At 43.5% G+C, this 18,770-nt stretch overlaps 1 protein-coding gene across 4 annotated transcripts; it reads left to right on the forward strand.

The window, feature by feature from the left end:
• The first annotated feature begins 219 nt into the window (after nucleotides 1-219).
• Nucleotides 220-17,834, forward strand: fam193a (family with sequence similarity 193 member A). Of its 4 annotated transcripts, none has more exons than XM_034581182.1 (23): nucleotides 220-635; nucleotides 2,741-2,815; nucleotides 4,369-4,611; nucleotides 6,535-6,710; nucleotides 6,822-6,989; nucleotides 7,413-7,659; nucleotides 7,802-7,926; nucleotides 8,092-8,239; nucleotides 8,358-8,420; nucleotides 8,514-8,588; nucleotides 8,678-8,790; nucleotides 9,754-9,996; nucleotides 10,133-10,289; nucleotides 10,460-10,606; nucleotides 11,124-11,402; nucleotides 11,767-11,989; nucleotides 12,528-12,881; nucleotides 13,363-13,642; nucleotides 13,743-13,929; nucleotides 14,077-14,316; nucleotides 14,428-15,340; nucleotides 16,311-16,392; nucleotides 16,822-17,834. In XM_034581182.1, the coding sequence occupies exons 1-23, from the start codon at nucleotides 414-416 to the stop codon at nucleotides 16,913-16,915; spliced, it is 4,854 nt and encodes a 1,617-aa protein (XP_034437073.1). In that variant the 5' UTR covers nucleotides 220-413; the 3' UTR covers nucleotides 16,916-17,834. The 4 variants fall into 4 exon arrangements, with proteins under 4 accessions (XP_034437073.1, XP_034437094.1, XP_034437062.1 ...); XM_034581171.1 differs by having other exon boundaries at nucleotides 221-635; nucleotides 8,346-8,420; XM_034581193.1 differs by having other exon boundaries at nucleotides 221-635; nucleotides 8,346-8,420; nucleotides 12,528-12,833.
• The last annotated feature ends 936 nt before the right edge of the window (nucleotides 17,835-18,770 follow it).

An 18,770-nucleotide genomic window follows, 5' to 3' on the forward strand; every position in this document is an offset into this window, starting at 1 on the left:
TACTGTTTGTAAACTTTGATTGTTATTTCTCTTACATGCTCTCTTCTTGCTTTGCTGTCAAAGCGCTTTGTAAACTCTCTTTTTAAAAAGTTGTATATAAATAAAGTTCATTATTATTGTTTTTAATTGGGTGACAAATCCAGCCACAAACTCCATTTCCCAGAAGCCCCCGGGTGGGTTGACGCAGAGTAACGTCCCAACGTAAGCTGAAGCCTGGCTGAGGCAGTCCAGCCGGCGGCCATATTGGAATCTATGAAGTCGGCTTTACACTTTGGTTACTGAGCGTCTGTCGGTTTTGGGGAGTCTCTAAATCGCTACCCCGGAGTTGTACCCGAAGCGATTGCGCCTGGCCTTCCGCCCGAGACCCTGCCAAGCCTGGACGGCAAGTTGTCTCGCCTCTGTCGTGGAAGAAAATGAGTCCAACCGATGCTAAACGAGGGGCTAAGCGCAGGAAGAACAAGCGGGGCGGTGGCAGTAGCTGCAGTGCTGTCTGCAACACCAGCGGTGGCAAGGCCGGGGTCGCCTCGGCCCTGGGCTGTGCGGGAGCAGCAGCACCTGCCTCCGTCGTCAGCTTCCTGACGCCCGGGAGCACCGGCAGCGGGACTATGGGCTCCATCACGGGCATTAACGGAGAGGTAAGGGAGCCACACTGCGGGGACCGGCGCTTGTCAGACCGGTGGCGAGCAGCGAGCAGCGCTATCAACGACACAAATCTGACTCAGGCCCGACACTGATGCGAAGGAGGCAGCTAGCTAACGAACCTGTGCAGCGTAGGGAGACATTAACTGGCTTAATTATCGCTAATGCCGGTGGCTACGCGTCGTGGAGCACCCCAGCCAGCTAGCCACCGCTAAAGCTAGCTGTGTAGTTAAAGCGGCTCTATCATGTTATAACTAACTGCCGGAAACACAAGCTAACGTAGCCCTGGCCCTGACTCCCCAGCGTTAGCTCGAGCACAGGCATCGCAGCCCAATCGATTGCAAGTTTTAACACCGCGAAACATTATCCAGAGCCGATACCGTCCAGGAAGGTGGAGATTACATCGGCCGAGCTACGATTATTCTCCGGGACCATTAGCTTCAGCACAGCGGGTCCACAAGCTGCTATTTCACAGATAAACACCAATGCTAACCAATGCTAACGCTCAAGAGTACCAACAAATGCAGCCCCATCGGGCCTCAGTGTGTTGTCACAAGCTGACCTTCCACTTTTTTGTTGTTTATTTATTTTTCTGTAATAACCTAGTCACGTTGACCCGTAGACGAAGTCAACCCATCCGTAAACGGAGGTTACCCAAGTTATCTTAGCTGTGCTCGTACAGGAGTGTAACGATTCTTCAGATCAACGGTTCAGCTCAGACATCGGTTTTTTTTTTTCTATCAACGGTTCGGTTCGTACGTGTTGTTTTTCTGTTTTGTTCCCACACCGTTGGCCTGAATGTTCCCGAGGGTTTGTAACCTCTCATTAACCAGCTCCAGCTCAATTAAACTAGTTCACCTTCCACCACAGGCCATACCATTTCGGTCTTGATCGTACCAAAAGTGACATGTGACAGAAATGAGGTGTAATGTTTAGAAAAGCTGCCTCAACATTAAACAGGATCATAATTTAGTGATTAACAATCATTAAAGTGTCTGTATAATAAAACTAGTTATGTTACATTATTAATGAGAGCACACAGGCTGCACCTGCAGCAGATCGGGAAATTGCTGTTCCATTAAATCGTAATACAAGATTGTCAACAAATATCACAATATTAATCCAGTTTCAGAACCATTACACCCCCATTATACATAAAATAAGTAAGCACCAATACACAAGCTTACATTGACACTATGGAATTAACACATGTCAATTCAGAAAACATTTGTTTTGATTTTGAGTTCATAAACAATATCACAACTAACCCCTAAGGTTGTATAGTTGTGTGGCATGGTGGTGAAATATGTGTCCCCTATGTTTCTGTGTACAATTAATGTGCTGTTTAACCGTAAAAAACACATGTTTGTATGTATATGTAGAACTAGCCAGCCTCATTATAAATATCCATATATATAGACTCTTGATCATGATAACTTATTGGATAAGAAAACACTATACTCAGAGACATGATGTACGATGTTCAAATGATGGATAACTTGTTGTCACAGAGATCATTCCAAACTTTAAACTGTAACGACAGTATACAGCTGATCATCAACTGTCAAGTTTAATTTAATGTTTGGAATGGATTGATCTGTATAGAATTTTTAACTTGTATGCAAATGATCAGAAAAGCAAATAAGCAAACCTTGAGACCTTAGACACAGTGCAAACCACCAGGGGCAAGCGAGAAATTGTTCTGTTGTAATTTGGGTGAAGTGACTGTCAAATGTCCAATAGTGAGTCATAATTACTTAATGCTTGCATATGAGTCTACCTGTTTTGTAATGTAGGAATTTTCCAGCCCGACTCTTGCATATCAATCTTCTGCTTTGCATCTGCACGACACTCACAAACAACTATGAAACTCAAAACACATATGACTCCACTTCACAGAGTAAGAAAATTGCAACACAATGCCATAATAAGCCCACTCTCATGTCAATCAGCAGTAGATTTCAAACAAAATCATTAATCTCAAGGGATGATTGACTCTCATAGAATGTCCTAATATAAGTTTTTATAACTTGACTCAATCAAGCACATAAAGGGAAAGTTGTTACCTCGATGTAAACATTGAGTTGTTTTCATCTCTCAGGTCAACATGAACAACAGTGTTACACCGCAGTTTACAGAAGGACCAGTGAACGCTGACTTCTCCGGAGTCCTTCAGGTAAATTTATATTAGCTGTTTTAAAAGTTCACACAAGGCCACTGAAAAGTTTTTCTTCCGAAGCTGTGCCCAAATGCAATTAACGTACGGATGCCAAAAGTCTATGCACAAACACTTTAGAAGAACAAGCACGCTACAAGACTTCGCAATTTCTTTAAAATGTATTTCATTGCTTTTTGTCACAGAATTTAAAACGGTCGTTATCTGAAATGACAGTTGTCACAAATATTAAGCAGATTCATTACTGAGGAGACTTTGCCCAATGAAAAGTTGTGTGTTCAGCAGCAGCAGGATGACAAGATGCTCCAACATTTGTGTTTGGACTACATATTTGGAAGATGATGGGCACCAGTTCCATGGTATAGAAGTATAGTGACTGCCCGCCCTCCATGATCAATCACAACACTCATTTTTACCTACAGAAGTGTGTAACACTGTTAATACAGTGATGATCACTCGGAGGCAGTTTTCTCTTAGCACTCAGTCAAATTTCAACTGACTGTTATAAACTTGAACATAAGAAAAAATGTATGTTTGACAGTTCATACAAAGTGTACACAACTGAACTTGCTCAAATATGTTCTCCTGTTTACACGCAAGTAATCAATAAGCCTTCTGCTGTGTTCTTTTGTGTATTGCTTGTTCACAACAAGACTTAATACTAAGCTCACATGGTGAATCAAAAAAATTCACCCCTCGCTTGTTCAAAATATATCATGTGACTTTTAACCTCAGTTACCTTCTGTTCATTTGTTATAAATTGAACCACTGCTTGTTATGCTGATTATAAATCGCTCCAAATAGACCAGGCAGAAAAAACAGATTGGATGTTTTCTACCATCACACTCAATAAATCAAACCATGAACTATTTCAGCTCTTCTCCCTGCCTGACTTGTGTGGTGTTCCAAAACATCATGGCAGACAATTGGGGGGGAAAAAATTGACCCGCGTTTTTTTACATTAGTGGTTTACTGATCGGGCTTTTTGCTGCAGCGATGATACAGTCACAAAATACCCCTGCAGGAGGAGAGGGTGAAACCCACAGGAAACTGACACACTCGGATATCCCGCAAACTAAGTCTGTACCTGTAACATGTTACTGAAGTGGATTAAAGTCAAACCTCTTTTTACCTGGCACACGCTGTCGATGTTAAATCATTAATTAAAGCGTCTGACTGCTTATTATGTGTTTGTCCCACCTTTTGTTTCCCTCAATGAGAGGGTTGTGCATTAAAAAAAGGTTTCTGCGTTTGAATGGCCTGCAGCAAGGTCGTTGAGACAGCCATTGTATCCAGACTGCAATGGGTTTCAAATAATTGTGTTACTTAGCCTAATATATAGTATGTACTGATCAGTCTGGCAGCCATTGTCAACTTAATCTAACGTCGCATCGAAAAAGAAATGTGTGGACCATTTTTGTATAGTGAGTTTTTCTTTATTATATGCCTTTATCCGTAATCACAGAGTAACTATATGCAACGCTAAAGTGGCCGCGTATCTTACTGTGTGTACTGCTTTTTCTGCTTCCTTCTCCTGCTATTCCCCCCCAAAGACCCCATTCACGTTTGGCTTGAACCAGCGAGCGCCCTACACGGCCGGCGACCGCTGCCTCTTATGTCGATGTGAGCGCAAAGACGGTGCTGTGCCTTCCGAGGCAGGAATCTCAGGCCAGAACGGTACGGCACAGCCCACCAAGACGCCCAGTGCCCTCCAGCTGCCTTTGTGGGTGTGCTCCGACTGCAGGCGCACAGTTGAGAAGGAGGACCGGCACACTGCTCTGGAGCAGTCATTGGGGGTAAGTCACTGTGGTATAAAGCATTTAAACGTCTTAATTGAAGATTGTTGGCTTCGAAGTAAAAATATGTTTGTGGCTGTGGTGAAAGGACTATAAGTCGTCTGGTTCTCTGTGCTGATGCCACATTATCTGCAGTTTAACTCTCAGTCTGCCAGCGGATGGTGTCAGTCTGGTGTTCGTTTGGCACCTCTGGTACTCCGCCAGAAATGTCAAAACAGATGCAGCAGCTGTTGCTGTAAAAGGAATGTAATGATGGATATCATATAATTTAATCTTTTTACTTGGCTTCATGTTGAATTATGGCTAGATGGTATCTAGGTCAAATGTGCAAACACAGTGGATCAAACACTATATACATCAAATACATACAGTAAGATTTCATCGGATCTTCTACATTCCTTACTTTGATTCCCTCTATTTGTACTTATTAGATTTGCTCTACACATTAGCACATGACTGTAAATACCCTCTCAGACCTGTGCCATAAGGTCCCCTGGGTAATATGTCCTCATATAAAGAGCTTTTCTATGTCACACAGCAAACGCTATGTGCACAGCTTGTGTCTCTGTAAGGATATTGCTCATTTCGCAGCGGACAAATCTTGTGATTCAACACAGGATTTTTTCCAGTTGGAACACAGTGACGTTTCTTCCTCTGGGTTGTGCTTTTGAGGGGGTTCTTAATGCTAGTAATTAATAAGAGTGAAGGTATTTCATATTCACATTTTTTTGTTTTTAAGTATAGCCTCAAAACCTTGCTCACCCCATAATTCAAAAATGTTTTGCCATGTGTGCATTAGCTCCTGGATTAATTGTGCACATTTGCACAATTGCTAGTGAAATACTTAAAACCAGAAAAAGTTGCATAACTCCAATTCTTTAAGACTTCAGGTCGTTGTAAGTGTTACACTCTCGAGCTGGTTCAGTTCCTATAGATGAAGCTTTATATTAAGGATTGCCAGGTATGTGTGGGGCTTTAGTTTCCTCAGTGGTCAGGGTTTGTGGCTCGGCTGGTGAGCTTGGGTTTGGTTTCCTCTTTAATGTATTGTTTCATTGCATCCTCACAACAGGGAGGGCGCAATGCCGACACACAACATCAAGGCCCCTGTAGTAAACGAGGCCGAAGCACTGGGGAGCTTTTACTATGAAGCAGCTGCAGAAAGTTTGCTCTAACAAACAGTTTGAACATTATGATAGCACAGACCGCTGAGCAGTGATTCGATCAGAATTCACTCAGGATTCATCAAGGTTAGTTAGTCAAAGCTAACGCTGGTAATTAAAACTGCTTTATGTGTAGATTCTGACAAATTTACAAGAGCTTTTGTTCCTGATGGTTATTTTCAGATATTTCAAGGAAGAAAAGGATGAAAAGATGAAGCAATTTGTGAGAGTGTGTGTTCTTTCACATATGCTTTATTTTGGGCTTTCTGTAGTTTCTAGAGCTTGATCAATGTGCATTTCTGGACCCTCAATATTGGGGGTTAGAAAAATTTGTGATACAGATTTATTGATATATCAATAAATCTGGCAGTCATTCTCAAACATTTATGACAACAAATCTAATTTAGTCTATTTTACAGTTAAACAATAAACTTAAATATAAATTACAACAAACATAAATACACATCTTCTCTGCATTGTTTATTCTGTAAAATAAATAATTTATATGGACACATACTAACAAACATAAACATGGATACTTGTGTGTGCTGATGTCTGTGAAAGGTTCATATTGGCCAATTTGAACTAGCCAACCTAACAATCGGTCAGGCTGTAGTACTGTAGTCATTCCCTCTGCATGCTCATCATATAACACGCTGTCGCGGCATTTGTATAAGTTTCCGCAAAGCTTTGCTCACTTGCATCTGGAGGAAACTGAAGATTGTTTTGTATCTCAGACTGCTGTTTTTCATATTTCACACAGAGTCAGGACTTCCTTTTGCACATGCCTGTGGGTAATGGAAACCTGGGCCAGGAGGCAGCCACAGGGGACAGACTGACCACTGCTGCTCCTACACTACCCATGCTCCCGGCCCCGAACCTCACCGCACCGATGCCTGCTGACACAGTGTGCAGCTGTGAAGCCTGCAATGAGAGACGGTCAGTTCTTGATCGATTATCCCCTGAACTAAATCTGAATCCAGGTTAGTAAGTTTATTCTTAGACTGTGTCTGAATAAAATCTTTAAACATGAATTGTCTTGCATTTCAGGGAGATCTCTGCCGAATCAGAGAGGGAGTCGCAGCAGCTGCAGAACCACTGGTCGGAGGTTCGCTACCTGGTGCGCTGCATCTACCGTCAGACAGGAACGTCCCTAGCAGATGACCACGACCAGCCCCTAGAGAGAGACAAGGACGGAATGAAGGAACTGGTGGACAGGTAAAACAACAAACACAGCTCTGCTCTGCCTTTTTATAGCCTCACTTCTCTGTGTTAATGTATTTATCCACTAGGGGTAACTATTGCACTGCAACAGCCTTTTGGGGATGTTTGAAACAAGCTGCTGTGAAACCAAACAATGGCCCGAAAGCAGTGATGTCAACACACTGAAACTACTGCTGTCTTTGCTGTAATTGGCTAAAAGGTTAAAAGCCCCATATTATTATTATGTATTTTGTAGTAAAACAATATGCTGGGCCATGCCATGACTCACTAAAGGAACAGTGCGAACTGTAGCTAAAACAACCAAAGGGGGATTAAGGAGAGGAAACGTGGCTTTTTTACAAGTTATTTTTACATTCCGCCAGTTTCAATTTCTAGAACTATTTAAAGACGTATTGTTTTATTTCTTTCCACCTGTAGACTCTGTGAGAAGGACCCCTACCAGCTATATCAACGATTGGAGCAGCAGGCTCGTGAATATGTCTTGGAAATGAAGGTGCGGCTACTGAAGCACCTCTCTGCAGGCTCCAAGACTGCGGGACAATCGGGGACTGTGGCTGCAGCCCAGGGTCCTCCTCAGGCCCACCAGTTCATCTCCCTGCTGCTGGAGGAGTACAGTGCCCTCTGTCAAGCTGCGCGCACCATCAGCAGCTTCCTGCTCACCCTGGTCAGTCTGTCCTTTGGTGCAGCCAGAGATCTTGTGTTTGTTGTCCTGCAGGTGGCACCAAAGAGCTCACATAGCTATGTTTGAGATATCAGCCTTTGTTACTGTTAATGTTTAAACTGTGACCTAAACCTTTTTCCCTTAGGAGAACGAGCACCTCCAGAAATTCCAGGTGACGTGGGAGCTGCACAACAAGCACCTTTTTGAGAATCTGGTGTTCTCTGAACCGATCTTGCACAGCAGTTTACCTGCACTGGTTGCACAGCTGAAGTAAGACAGAGTTTTTGTTGAAGGAAAATTACTGTGACTTAGACATTCATCATTAGAACTTCTTTGCTACGTTTGAGCCAAATTAGACTTAAACACATTGAATGTAGTTAAAACAGGGTCATTCTTTCATTTGCTATTTGGTTAAATTCCCCCCCTTTTTTCTAGACATGGCACAGCCTCCCACGATTCATACAATGAAGACATGTACAGGACCTTGTTAGACAGCTACCAGCAGCTACAGCAGCAAATGGCCTCTGTGGCTGCTGATTGGCAGGAGTGTGAGAAGAGGATCGATGACTATGTAGATGAACAGGTACACACATTCAAGTTGATAATAAATGGATTTGAAACTGACAGTACCGTCAGGTTCTTGATAAAGATGCAGCCATTAAAGGTGTGAGGTTGTGACTCTTCTGCAGCTGCTTTTTAAGGTGGAGGGGCAGAGTCTCACCAACCAAAGAACAGAGCCACACAAGTCCTTGATCAGCAAAAATGTAAGATTGGAAACTTAAATCTAAACAGTCATACTTCTTTCTATTTCTGATGTGTCAAAGTAAATGTTTCTTTTATTATCTACCCATTTTCAGACTTTGAAGACGAAGCAGCGAATGCTAAAGGAAGACTGGGAGTTCTTTAAGCAGAGGAGATTTATAGAAGAACAGGTGAACAATAAGAATAAGAAGCCATCATTGATTATTTATATATACATTTCTCTGCATCATAGCAGATATTGATTTTGTTCTCTTAATAGTTGCCCAACAGTAAGAAGTCCCCCAGCGCAGACAACAACTTCACAGACACTATGAGGATGCTCTCGTCTCGTCTGAGTATTCCAGACTGTCCAAACTGCAATTATCGAAGGAGGTGAGTTTTGAGGATTAGCTGTCCTGTTATTATCTGCCCTGGGATCAACTTGCATCCAGTGGAGTAAATTTCTGACTCAACTACCGGCAACATTTTGCAAGTACGAAGTCAGTGGTTCACAGAGCCAGGTGCTCTTTGCAGACTGTGGTTGAGTGAAATCAGTTATTTCTCCCAGCTATCCCTAGAATTAATCAAGGTCTAAACTGGACTCGTAACAAAACCGTTGAGATATTTTTGCACATAGGATCTTCTTCTTGTGTTTCCTCTATCACTCTTGCCTCAGACTCTAAAAACCAATAAGTGGACTGAATGTTTTCATATGGTTACTAGTGATGCGTTTGAGTTTTCTTCTGTAATGAGAAACATAGTGAAAGTAAAAAAGAAAACTGTTGCTGCCTTTACTAACAAGTGAGAGGAAGTAAATTATGTTCAGTTTGTGTTCACTTCCTTAAATATGTCATCCCTCACCTGTTAGTTGTCAGGGAATTGACCTCGTTCTCAAAGTATATGTTCCTGTTTCCCCCAATGAGTGAGATCATGGTGTACAATATGTGATAGCATTTTAGATTTATATTCAAATTAACAAACCTTTGACAATTTGGGACTGGGTGAATGAATATTTCTCCGTATAATTTCTCAATTTATTGTATTGGCAAAACACTTAAAAGCATTTAATTTGATGAAATTTAAATTCAAACTCGAAAGGTGCCGGAAAGCGCACACCTCCGCTAAGGCTTACACCATATCTCGCCATGTTAAAGAAAATTGGGAGAAAAATCGTGGATCTGCCGTTAATCTGAATCCACAACCAAATTTGACGGGTTCTTCTTTGGGTCATGCCCCACCCCTTCACAAAATTGAATGGAAATCAGTTTTTGAGTATTCCTGCTGATAGACAGGCAAATGACAGTATAACCTTCATGGTGGAGATAATGAATCCCTATCATCCTCCCCGACCAACAGGTGCACGTGTGATGACTGTAGTCTCTCGCACATCCTGACATGTGGCATCATGGACTCTCCCATCGCTGAGGACCTCCACATCAAGCTGCCCCTGCCAGGGGAACCGCCCCAAGATTACATGGCAGAGGTTCACCCCCCCAGCCTCTCCTCTGGCAGCTCAGCATCAGGCTCCAACTCCAGTTCTCCCATCACCATCCAGCAACATCCACGGCTCATTCTGCCTGAAGGGGATGCCAACACTTTGTGAGTCACTGTCCCAATCATAAACGTTTTTTGGCACATGGTTTAGAAATCTCGTAATGACATAGCTTTTCTGATAAACGCCAATTTACCTTCTTTCACTTCCCCGAACCTCACTACTCATTTCTCTCTCTTTTAGTATCAGTGATGATGACGAAGTGCCTCCGTTGTCCAGAAAGTTTGGGGACATCTACCCAATGACTGGTTATGATGGAAGCAGTGTTGTGACCGCCGCTGTGAACGGCCTCCACGGTGACATTAACAGAGAGGGGGGAAATGTGGCACTAAAGCCAGGGGTGAGTTCTGTATTCTGGTATGTGACTTTAGATAAGATAAAATATTCCCTGCTTCCCTTCCTGGATGATGAATGTGTGAGTTACTGGTAGTTCAGGATTTTTTTGTGATTACTATTCACAAACTATTTCCTAATTCAGTCCTCTGTTTTTGTTACACGTTTTCCTCCCAGTCTCCTCACATTACCAGCAGTAGTAGTTCATCGGAGGGCGATGAGGAGGAAGCTGATGGTGATGTTGGTGGGGAACCCCCAGGGCAGCAGGAAGAGCTTTCCTCAGGAAAGACCATCAGTCCTCCACCTGCCTACCACCACCAACAGGTATTCACACACTTTCTTTGTCACAATTTCACATGAACGTAGTTAATGAAGCTTTTGTATTTACACAGGATATGTTTTTGAGATGACAAATAAAAGTAATTGAGGCTTGATATAACCATACATTTTCATATCATTGCAAATCAACAGACGTAAACGCCAACACTGACATTTCTGTGAAAGGCTCATGTCGTCTGATTCTACTGTTGAGTAGACAAAGCCGTCATCAAATGTTTCCATAGAATCATAATTGTCTTAGTTATTTAGAAATTTAAACCTGCAAATTTCTGATGCTTCTTGTGTTTAGACAATTTGACTTAAGGGACTTTTAGCCTCTTCTGATAGATGGAAAATGTGTAGTCAGATTAAAAAGACAATGGAATCAAATCCTCATATGTGAATTGGTGTCTACTGAACAGCCTAGAAGTGGAAAATGTATTTTATTTGAACATGTAAGGGCATACCCACGCTCCATAGTAAAATCACACTACATGTTGTGAATCTGTGTGACCGCTCTTAGGTAGAACAGGTCCAGCATGCCTGCGAGTGCCACGTATGCAATCAGGATCCCAACTCCTCCGCCTTGGGCCTTACCACATGTCTGCCCCCTAGTCGGCTCCACGCTGCTCCTCCCCCTGCTGTCGGACACCAGTTCTTCACAGACACCAAGACTCCCCCTGCGCACCCTGCCCTCCACCTCTACCCCCACATCCACGGCCACCTGCCCCTACACAATTTCTCCCGGCCCCTACTGCATCCCACACTCTACCCACCCAGTCCTCCTCTCACACACAACAAGGTGAGGATCGTTCTTCAGCCCACTCATCCATGAGTTTCATCGTAAATTATTTCGATTGCCCTTTTACCTTTTTTTTTTTTTTTTACGTTTGTAAACTGATACTTAAAAGTCACACGAAGGGAAAATTTATTCATCACCTCAACACTGGAAGATTTTGTTACGGTTCCAGGAACAATACTACGCTTAGTTGCATCTAGTTTCACTTTGTGTCACAATCATTTTTAGTGTTTGCCACTAGGGGTCAGGCTAAGCCAGGTCTAAGATAAGTCAAAAATTATCTAAAAGTGAATTATACATCAGCTCAACTCTGTTCATCTTATAAACCCAAGCTTTGTTTTATAACTACTGTCTTTTCTTGCTAAAGCCTCTGCCCCCAAACCCTACATCAAGCCACTCAGCGGCCAAGCAGCCAGCCTTCAGCCCATCACTACCAGAGCATGTCTACCAGAACTGTTTTGGCGGTGCGGGTGGAACGGGTGACTGGAACAGCTCGCTGCAGTGCCTCTCGCTCAAGTTTGAGAACCTGTGGGATGCTGCTGTGATGAAAAGCTGGAATCCATCCGTGCTGTTGCCCGAGTCGCTGCCAGGTGAGCCACTCGAATTCACTTATGCTGCTTTCAGACGTGCACTACGGACATTTTCTGGATCACGTCCAGAAGGACAGAACACAAGTGTATGAGTCACTTGCTCTGGACATTTTCTGGAACATTTCCTGCCAATCCCCTTGTGAAATGTGAGTGAGACCATTTGAGATTGCAGCATGAAAATGTCAGGAAAGTTCAGCGAGCCAGTGGTCATGTTGATGACGTTGGCGATAGATGCAAAACTGGAAAGAAAACAAAGATTACAAATATCTCAGGATGAAACTGAGGTGTCAAACATTTAGAAGATGCCAAAGAAAGTTTATATGTCACATCCTACTGCCTGCAAGCTCTACCCAGGTGCCCCCCCCTCGCCTGAATATTCTGGACAATTTCCTGTTGCTGTGATTGTGTCTGACTGGGACAATCACAGTTTTTGGACATTTTCCGAAGTTCATGTCTGAAAACGTCTCTGTATAAATAAAAAAAGGTCTCAAAAGTTGTTAAAATCACAACATGCCTCACATTTGTTATTAATCAACAGGTGACATGCTTGGACCACCCCTCGCTGATGTCCCCCTCCCTCCAACGTCATCCATTGGCTCCCAGGGGGAGCACCCCTCACTACCCATCCCTCTACCTCCTTCCTCGTCCTCATCATTGTCCTCATCGTCATCGTCGTCGTCGTCATCCTGCTCCTCTTCAGAAGCCAAAGAGCAGAAGAAGAGCGGCGCCAAGAAGAAGTGTCTCTACAATTTCCAGGATGCCTTCATGGAGACCAACCGAGTAGTGATGGCCACCTCCGCCTCCATGTCCTCTGTGTCCTGCACTGCCACCACTGTCCAGTCAAGTAATAACCCATCCATCCACCTAGCATCTAAAAGACCCAACTCTTTAGGTAATATAGGAGGGTAGGACCAGTGCTTAGGTTTGTATAGATGACTGGGCTTTTATTGATTAACTAATTCAGAGGTGTGAAATCCATTGTTGAGCCCGTAAAGGAAAACGTTTTGCAAAGTGAGTTGTTAGTTAGATTTTTCACTTTCTCTGGGAGGACGACAGGACTTTGCTTGTTATTCATTAACAATCTCTTGTAGACTTCAGCAGTCATTCAATGTTCTGTGGTGGAAACTTTTACGTATTTTTTTACCATACTCGTAGTTTAAATATGGATAAAACGTGGGAGGGATGCATGATGCCAATTGTCAAGGCCGTGGTAGCAGCTACACTTGTGTGGCTCAGAAAATGAACTTCACTTATTGGGCGGTTGTTTAATTATTTTCTTCTTTTTGTTTTGGACCTACAGTGTCTAAACACAAATAAATTTCAGTTTGACTTCACAAAATTGGTCTCATTCAGTGCATCTTTGTCTCCTCCAGATGATGTATTTCATAATCTAGGTAAAGAGGACCACAGGCAGGCCGCTGCAGTAACCCCAAGAAACGGCTCGACGGGATTGACCTCCCTCCCTCCACTCTCGGGTCCCACCCTTCCCCCAGCACCCACGCATCTCCCCACAATGGCATCACAGCCCTTTCCAAAGATGGCTGCTCCGGCTCCAGACTTTGTAGAAGCCCACCAGGGCTTGTGTCTCCCGCCTGCAGAGCCTCCAGCTTCCTTAACAGATGGTCCTGTCAGTGCCCCGCCCAGTGTCTGCAGGTAAGACGGTAATAAAGGCTGATAGGTGGGAACGGTGAATTTGTGGTTTCATATGAAAAAAGTATCTTTTGGAACCGTTTTGAAATGTGATTCTTTTCAGTGATCCTGACTGTGAGGGCCACCGCTGTGAGGGGAACGGGGCATACGAGCACCAGCCGTATGATGGAGAGGAGAGTCAGGACGAGGACAGTTGTTCCGAGCATAGCTCCTCCACCTCCACGTCCACCAACCAGAAAGAAGGAAAGTACTGTGACTGCTGCTACTGCGAGTTCTTCGGGCATGGCGGGGTAAGACATACATTTATTACTATGTGCGTCCACACATTTCCATTCTGCTTTCTTGAAATAGACATTTAGTGAATCATGGTTTATTAGCTTGAAGCTATTTATTGATAGTGTTCTTACTGCTTACATCTCCCTCTGTTTTTATCGCAGCCCCCAGCTGCTCCTACCAGTCGAAACTATGCAGAGATGCGGGAGAAGCTGCGCTTGCGCCTGACAAAACGTAAGGAGGAGCAGCCGAAGCGAGAGGAGCAGCAGCCAGTGATAGAACGAGATGGAGGGGTAGAGGACCACAGGCGGGTTGAGGACCTGTTACAGTTCATCAACAGTGCCGACAATAAACCTGCCTCCAGTTCTAAGGCGGCAAAACGGGCCAGGCATAAACTAAAGAAGGTGAACGTCCCAATTAATTCAGAAGTATCGAAATAAAATTAAGAAAACTGCTGGTGTCTTTTTGTCAAAACTAAGAATTTTCGTGTTAAAGTATGCGTCTCTGTGTTTCAGATGGAGGAGAAAGCTCGTCTGGAAATAGAGGCCCGTGAAAGGGAGGAGCAGCTTCTGTTGGAGGAGCAGCAACGGCGACAGCGGCAGGAAGAGGAAGAGGCGGCCCTTCAAAAGGAGCTGCTCCGGCTGCAGGAGCTGCAGCAACATCGTGCTGCCAAGAAGAAAAAGAAAGAGAAAGCAAAGGAAAACACTGCACCCCCTCAAAATAACCCACAGCCCCTCAAACAGACAGCTCAGAACGTCCTAGATAATCTTCACAACGGAAAGTCGCAGCTGCTTCAAACCCTCATCCGCCTCCCGCACCAGAGGGAGCCCAGATTTGAACCTGTAACCCAGTCCAACACACAGCACAGCCCGAAACGCACCAGCGACAAGGCTTTCTCTGCTGAGGCCAACATCCCCAACACTCCAGCTACCCTGCTCAATGGCACTTCAACATCTCACCATGAGGTCAACTGCAGAGTTAAGGCCAAACAGTCTGCTAAGGTGGCCGCCTGCGAGGCTGCAGTAAAGAAAGCCGCAGAGTTGGCCAAGTGCTCGGATGTTACAGCAAAGCTAATGAACGGCACCGCCCCCCCCACTACAACAGACACCAAAGCAACACAGATCAGACCTGCTGAGGCTCTGGCTCCGCTCCCTACCACTGAACCACGGAGGGAGGACAGGAGTCACAACAGAAGTGCGTGTGGAAAAAGGCAGCAGCAGCCACATCACCCACCACACCCCCTGACCCAAATAAAGGAAGACAGGAGAAGTCCACCTGTGTCACACCCCTCCCCGTCCCCTCCTCCAGCCCCCCAGCCTGAGCCGATGCAGCACAACGGCAAACATCCCTGTGCAGAGTCTCCGCAGCCCAAAGCCAAGGCCAAGAAGAACAAGAAGAAGAAGGGGGACAAGACGAGCAGCTTAATAGGTTGGTGTTACCAGTGTTCACAGTTAGGTTTAGATTTTGAAGATTCAGGCGTGTGTAAAATAGCAAATAGTAGTTTTGTCTTACAGGACAACTCCCATTGATTGCTTCAGTGGAAGCTTGGCTCATTCACTTAGAATGGAGTGACGTCATGTGTTGCCCAACTGCATTGTGGTTGTGATGCTTCCTTTTGTTTGCACTGTGTGTGGTAGAAGTGCAGGCATCAGCCAATCAATTCGTGTTTAAGAAAACGTTCAGGCGCAGGCACTAGCCAATCAAAATCCAAACACAGGTCCTGCCTGACATCAAACATCAAAATGACAGAGAGTTGGCAGAGGCAGTCAGTGAACCTGGCATGGACAACTAGCATGAAAGCTAGCTATGTTGTGTGTGCTGTGCGAGACACTGATTGATTGTTGCCGTTATGATCAGGCACGTTCACTTTTAAGTGTTAAAGCAATGCATACAAGACTGTGCTTTGTTTATCTCACTCTCAACTCCTGCTTGAACACCATAAACATCATACGTGACATGATAGCTGAGGGAAAGTGGACCTGGCCTAAAGACAACTTTGACCAGGAACAGCCTGACTTTGTCTGCATCACATATTCTATGTCCTCACTCTGACAGCATCATCAGAAAATGGGTGCAAAGTGCAGATTGCAGTGCCCGTTTACTGTCACCGCTTTTAGCAGGAAGCATGAGAAGTCACTTTCAGTAGAATTACTTTGTCACAGTGGTGGTGGATTGTGTTCTAACAGTGGCTATATTGCAGCATTTCCACTGACAACATGCAGGTTGTGAAGCCACAAATAAAATCTAATAATGATTTTTAACATCTGAAGCAAAAATACGATTCAATGGTCACTGGAATATATTTGATTATTCTTTAATAGTTCCTTTCAGAGATGGTTTTCATTATAGACTTACGAAATATGATGGGTTATCATGAGTGTGTTTTATTTGCTTTCAGATGACGTATTCTTGCCCAAAGACATTGACCTGGATAGCACTGAAATGGACGAAACAGAGAGGGAGGTGGAATATTTCAAAAGGTATTAAAGTCGCCAACTTTTCCAAATACTAACAGGATGTGTGTGAAATCTTTTCTCTTGACGTCTATCTTAACGGTACCTTGTGGAGTGTCTGACCACTGGTGGCGCTGTTGTAACAAGTCCCTGTTAAGTTTTTATGTTACACATGTACTAAAAAAAAATGGATAAGCATCAGAAGAGTTTCCTTTGTTTTATACTCCTCTACTGACGTCTGCCATCACAGGATTCAAATCTACTTTCCTTCCCTAAATAAAAATCTTATTGGGAAATGTATGCATTGATTATATCACTTATTATTAGAAGAATACACAAAATGCCCTCTGTGAAAAATGAACGTGCTAGTTTACATGAAATTCAAAGGGTAACTTATTATTTAAAAGTGATGTTGTGTGCCAGCTCCTAAAATCGAACTCTTTTCTTTCCCCTCAGGTTTTGCTTGGATTCTGCTCGACAGACCCGTCAGCGACTTTCCATCAACTGGTCAAACTTTAGTTTGAAGAAAGCTACGTATGCTGCACATTGAGGGTGTCAGTGGGGACAGAATCAGTACCTTAACGGCTATACCGACCCTCACGCTCCCTACCCATCCCTTTACCTCCACCACAGCTGTTGTCCTCCCAGAACTTCTCTCCTGCTGTGCCCAAAATCACACCCACGCTGCCTTGCTTTGTTCTTGTCACTGTGTGGTTCCAACACAGGCCCATCCGGACTGATCCACCCGCAGAACTAAAATCTAAAAATGAAAAACGACACAAAAAGAATCACAAAAATGCTACTTTACATCTGGTTAATTTTCCTTGCGTGCTTGTGTGCTTTTAGCCTGAGTTGGGCATTTCTCTTGACTGAAAAAGCCATGGTCTGAAATTATTTTCTTATACTGGCCTCACTGTAGTCAAAAGATGCTTAATATGTCTGGATTGTTTCCTTCCAAAAAAAAAAGAGACAATGGAAACTACGGAAAAAAAGAGAAATGTAAAGAATTAAAAGCTGTATTTGAGATATTGTGGCTTACTACCCCATCGCTTCCCCCGTTCCGAGCACGGCATCTCATCCACATGATTGACAAGGGAATGGGCTTGGTCAGCTGGTCTCCACTCCCTCATCCCCTCCACCACCACCACCTACACCCTATTTCACAGAGAGGAGGAAGGCGTAATACTTGACAATGTTCTTTTTTGGTTTTTAAGTTCTGTTTAACAAACTGTTGAGTAAAAGTGTACAAGTTACAGTTTTTGTTTTCTTGATTTTTGACCTGTAGCCAGCTTGTATCAGAATACTTTCAGAATGAAATTGAAAAAGAACAATACTCACACTATCAATCTGTTATAGAGTGTATATTGTATTAACACTGAAGCCAAACTGGCTACTTTTAACATATTGTTAAGTAATATTAAATCGTGTCTTTCTTTTTTGAAAGATGGAATACAGTAGTATGGCAGGATCATGTGTCTTGTGTCAAACCTCATTTCCTACACGCAGCGGAAACAAAGAAACACTGTAACTTAAAACCACACAGACCTAGTTTGACCTTTGGGGGGAAATATTTTGATTTCAAATACAAAATCTGTGCATGAAAAGAACTAGAGAGTAAGTTGCTAGTTAGCTTAGCACCATGGCTGTATTAACCTCCTAGAGAGCCCCAGGGGCAATGTTTTTTTTGTTGGGCCCCATTGACCCCCCCCCCCCCCCCCCCACACATGTCAGTTTAATATTTTTCCCGAGAAACCAAATATGACTAAATAAGCAAATCAACAGAATATTGACACTATACTGGTATTTATTAATCATTATTTTTTAAGCAAACGGATGCATCTTCTCGAATGTGAATATTTGTTTTCTGTGACAGTAATCGCCGCCTCTTTGGGTTTTTGACTGTTGGTCAAAAAACTCAAATCATTTGAATATGTTCAGTTGAGCTTCCGGGAATAATGACGTGTTTTTCCACTATTTCCACACTACTTGATATTTTATTAACTGAGCAGCATTGGTGATTCATTTTAAGAAATTGTAGGACCTGATTGCAGCCTTACTGCACTAGTTTTTCTGTGTGATGATTAATGGACACTGAGAAATAACGAAAACCTGTTCGGAGTTGATTGGCTACTGTAAATTTCCTTTTACTTCAAATCAAATTTTTTCGACCAAATGATAGGAAATGAACAAGGGGCTTTTTGGCCTTGTCAAAGTCTTGGGGCCCTTGATCGTTTCCTGTCCTCTGTGGTTGATAATTCAGCTCAACGATTAGAAACCGGTGGGAACATGAAGCCTGTGTCCGACTGAAAAGAAGAAAGTAAATGATAAATTGACCCCAAAACACACAAAAAGGTACGCTTAAGTTTTTCTCGATGGATTGAACAGAGGATTTTACCATTTGACAG

Source organism: Hippoglossus hippoglossus, chromosome 1 (assembly GCF_009819705.1).
Source record: "Hippoglossus hippoglossus isolate fHipHip1 chromosome 1, fHipHip1.pri, whole genome shotgun sequence".
In the NCBI taxonomy this organism is placed as follows: Eukaryota; Metazoa; Chordata; class Actinopteri; order Pleuronectiformes; family Pleuronectidae; genus Hippoglossus; species Hippoglossus hippoglossus.

Coding starts and splice junctions, on each gene's coding strand:
- fam193a (XM_034581171.1), top strand. CDS start 414: ATGAGTCCAACCGATGCTAAACGAGGGGCTAAGCGCAGGAAGAACAAG. Junction 6,711..6,821: donor GAAGCCTGCAATGAGAGACG/GTCAGTTCTTGA, acceptor CTTGCATTTCAG/GGAGATCTCTGCCGAATCAG. Junction 13,643..13,742: donor GCCCCGCCCAGTGTCTGCAG/GTAAGACGGTAA, acceptor GATTCTTTTCAG/TGATCCTGACTGTGAGGGCC.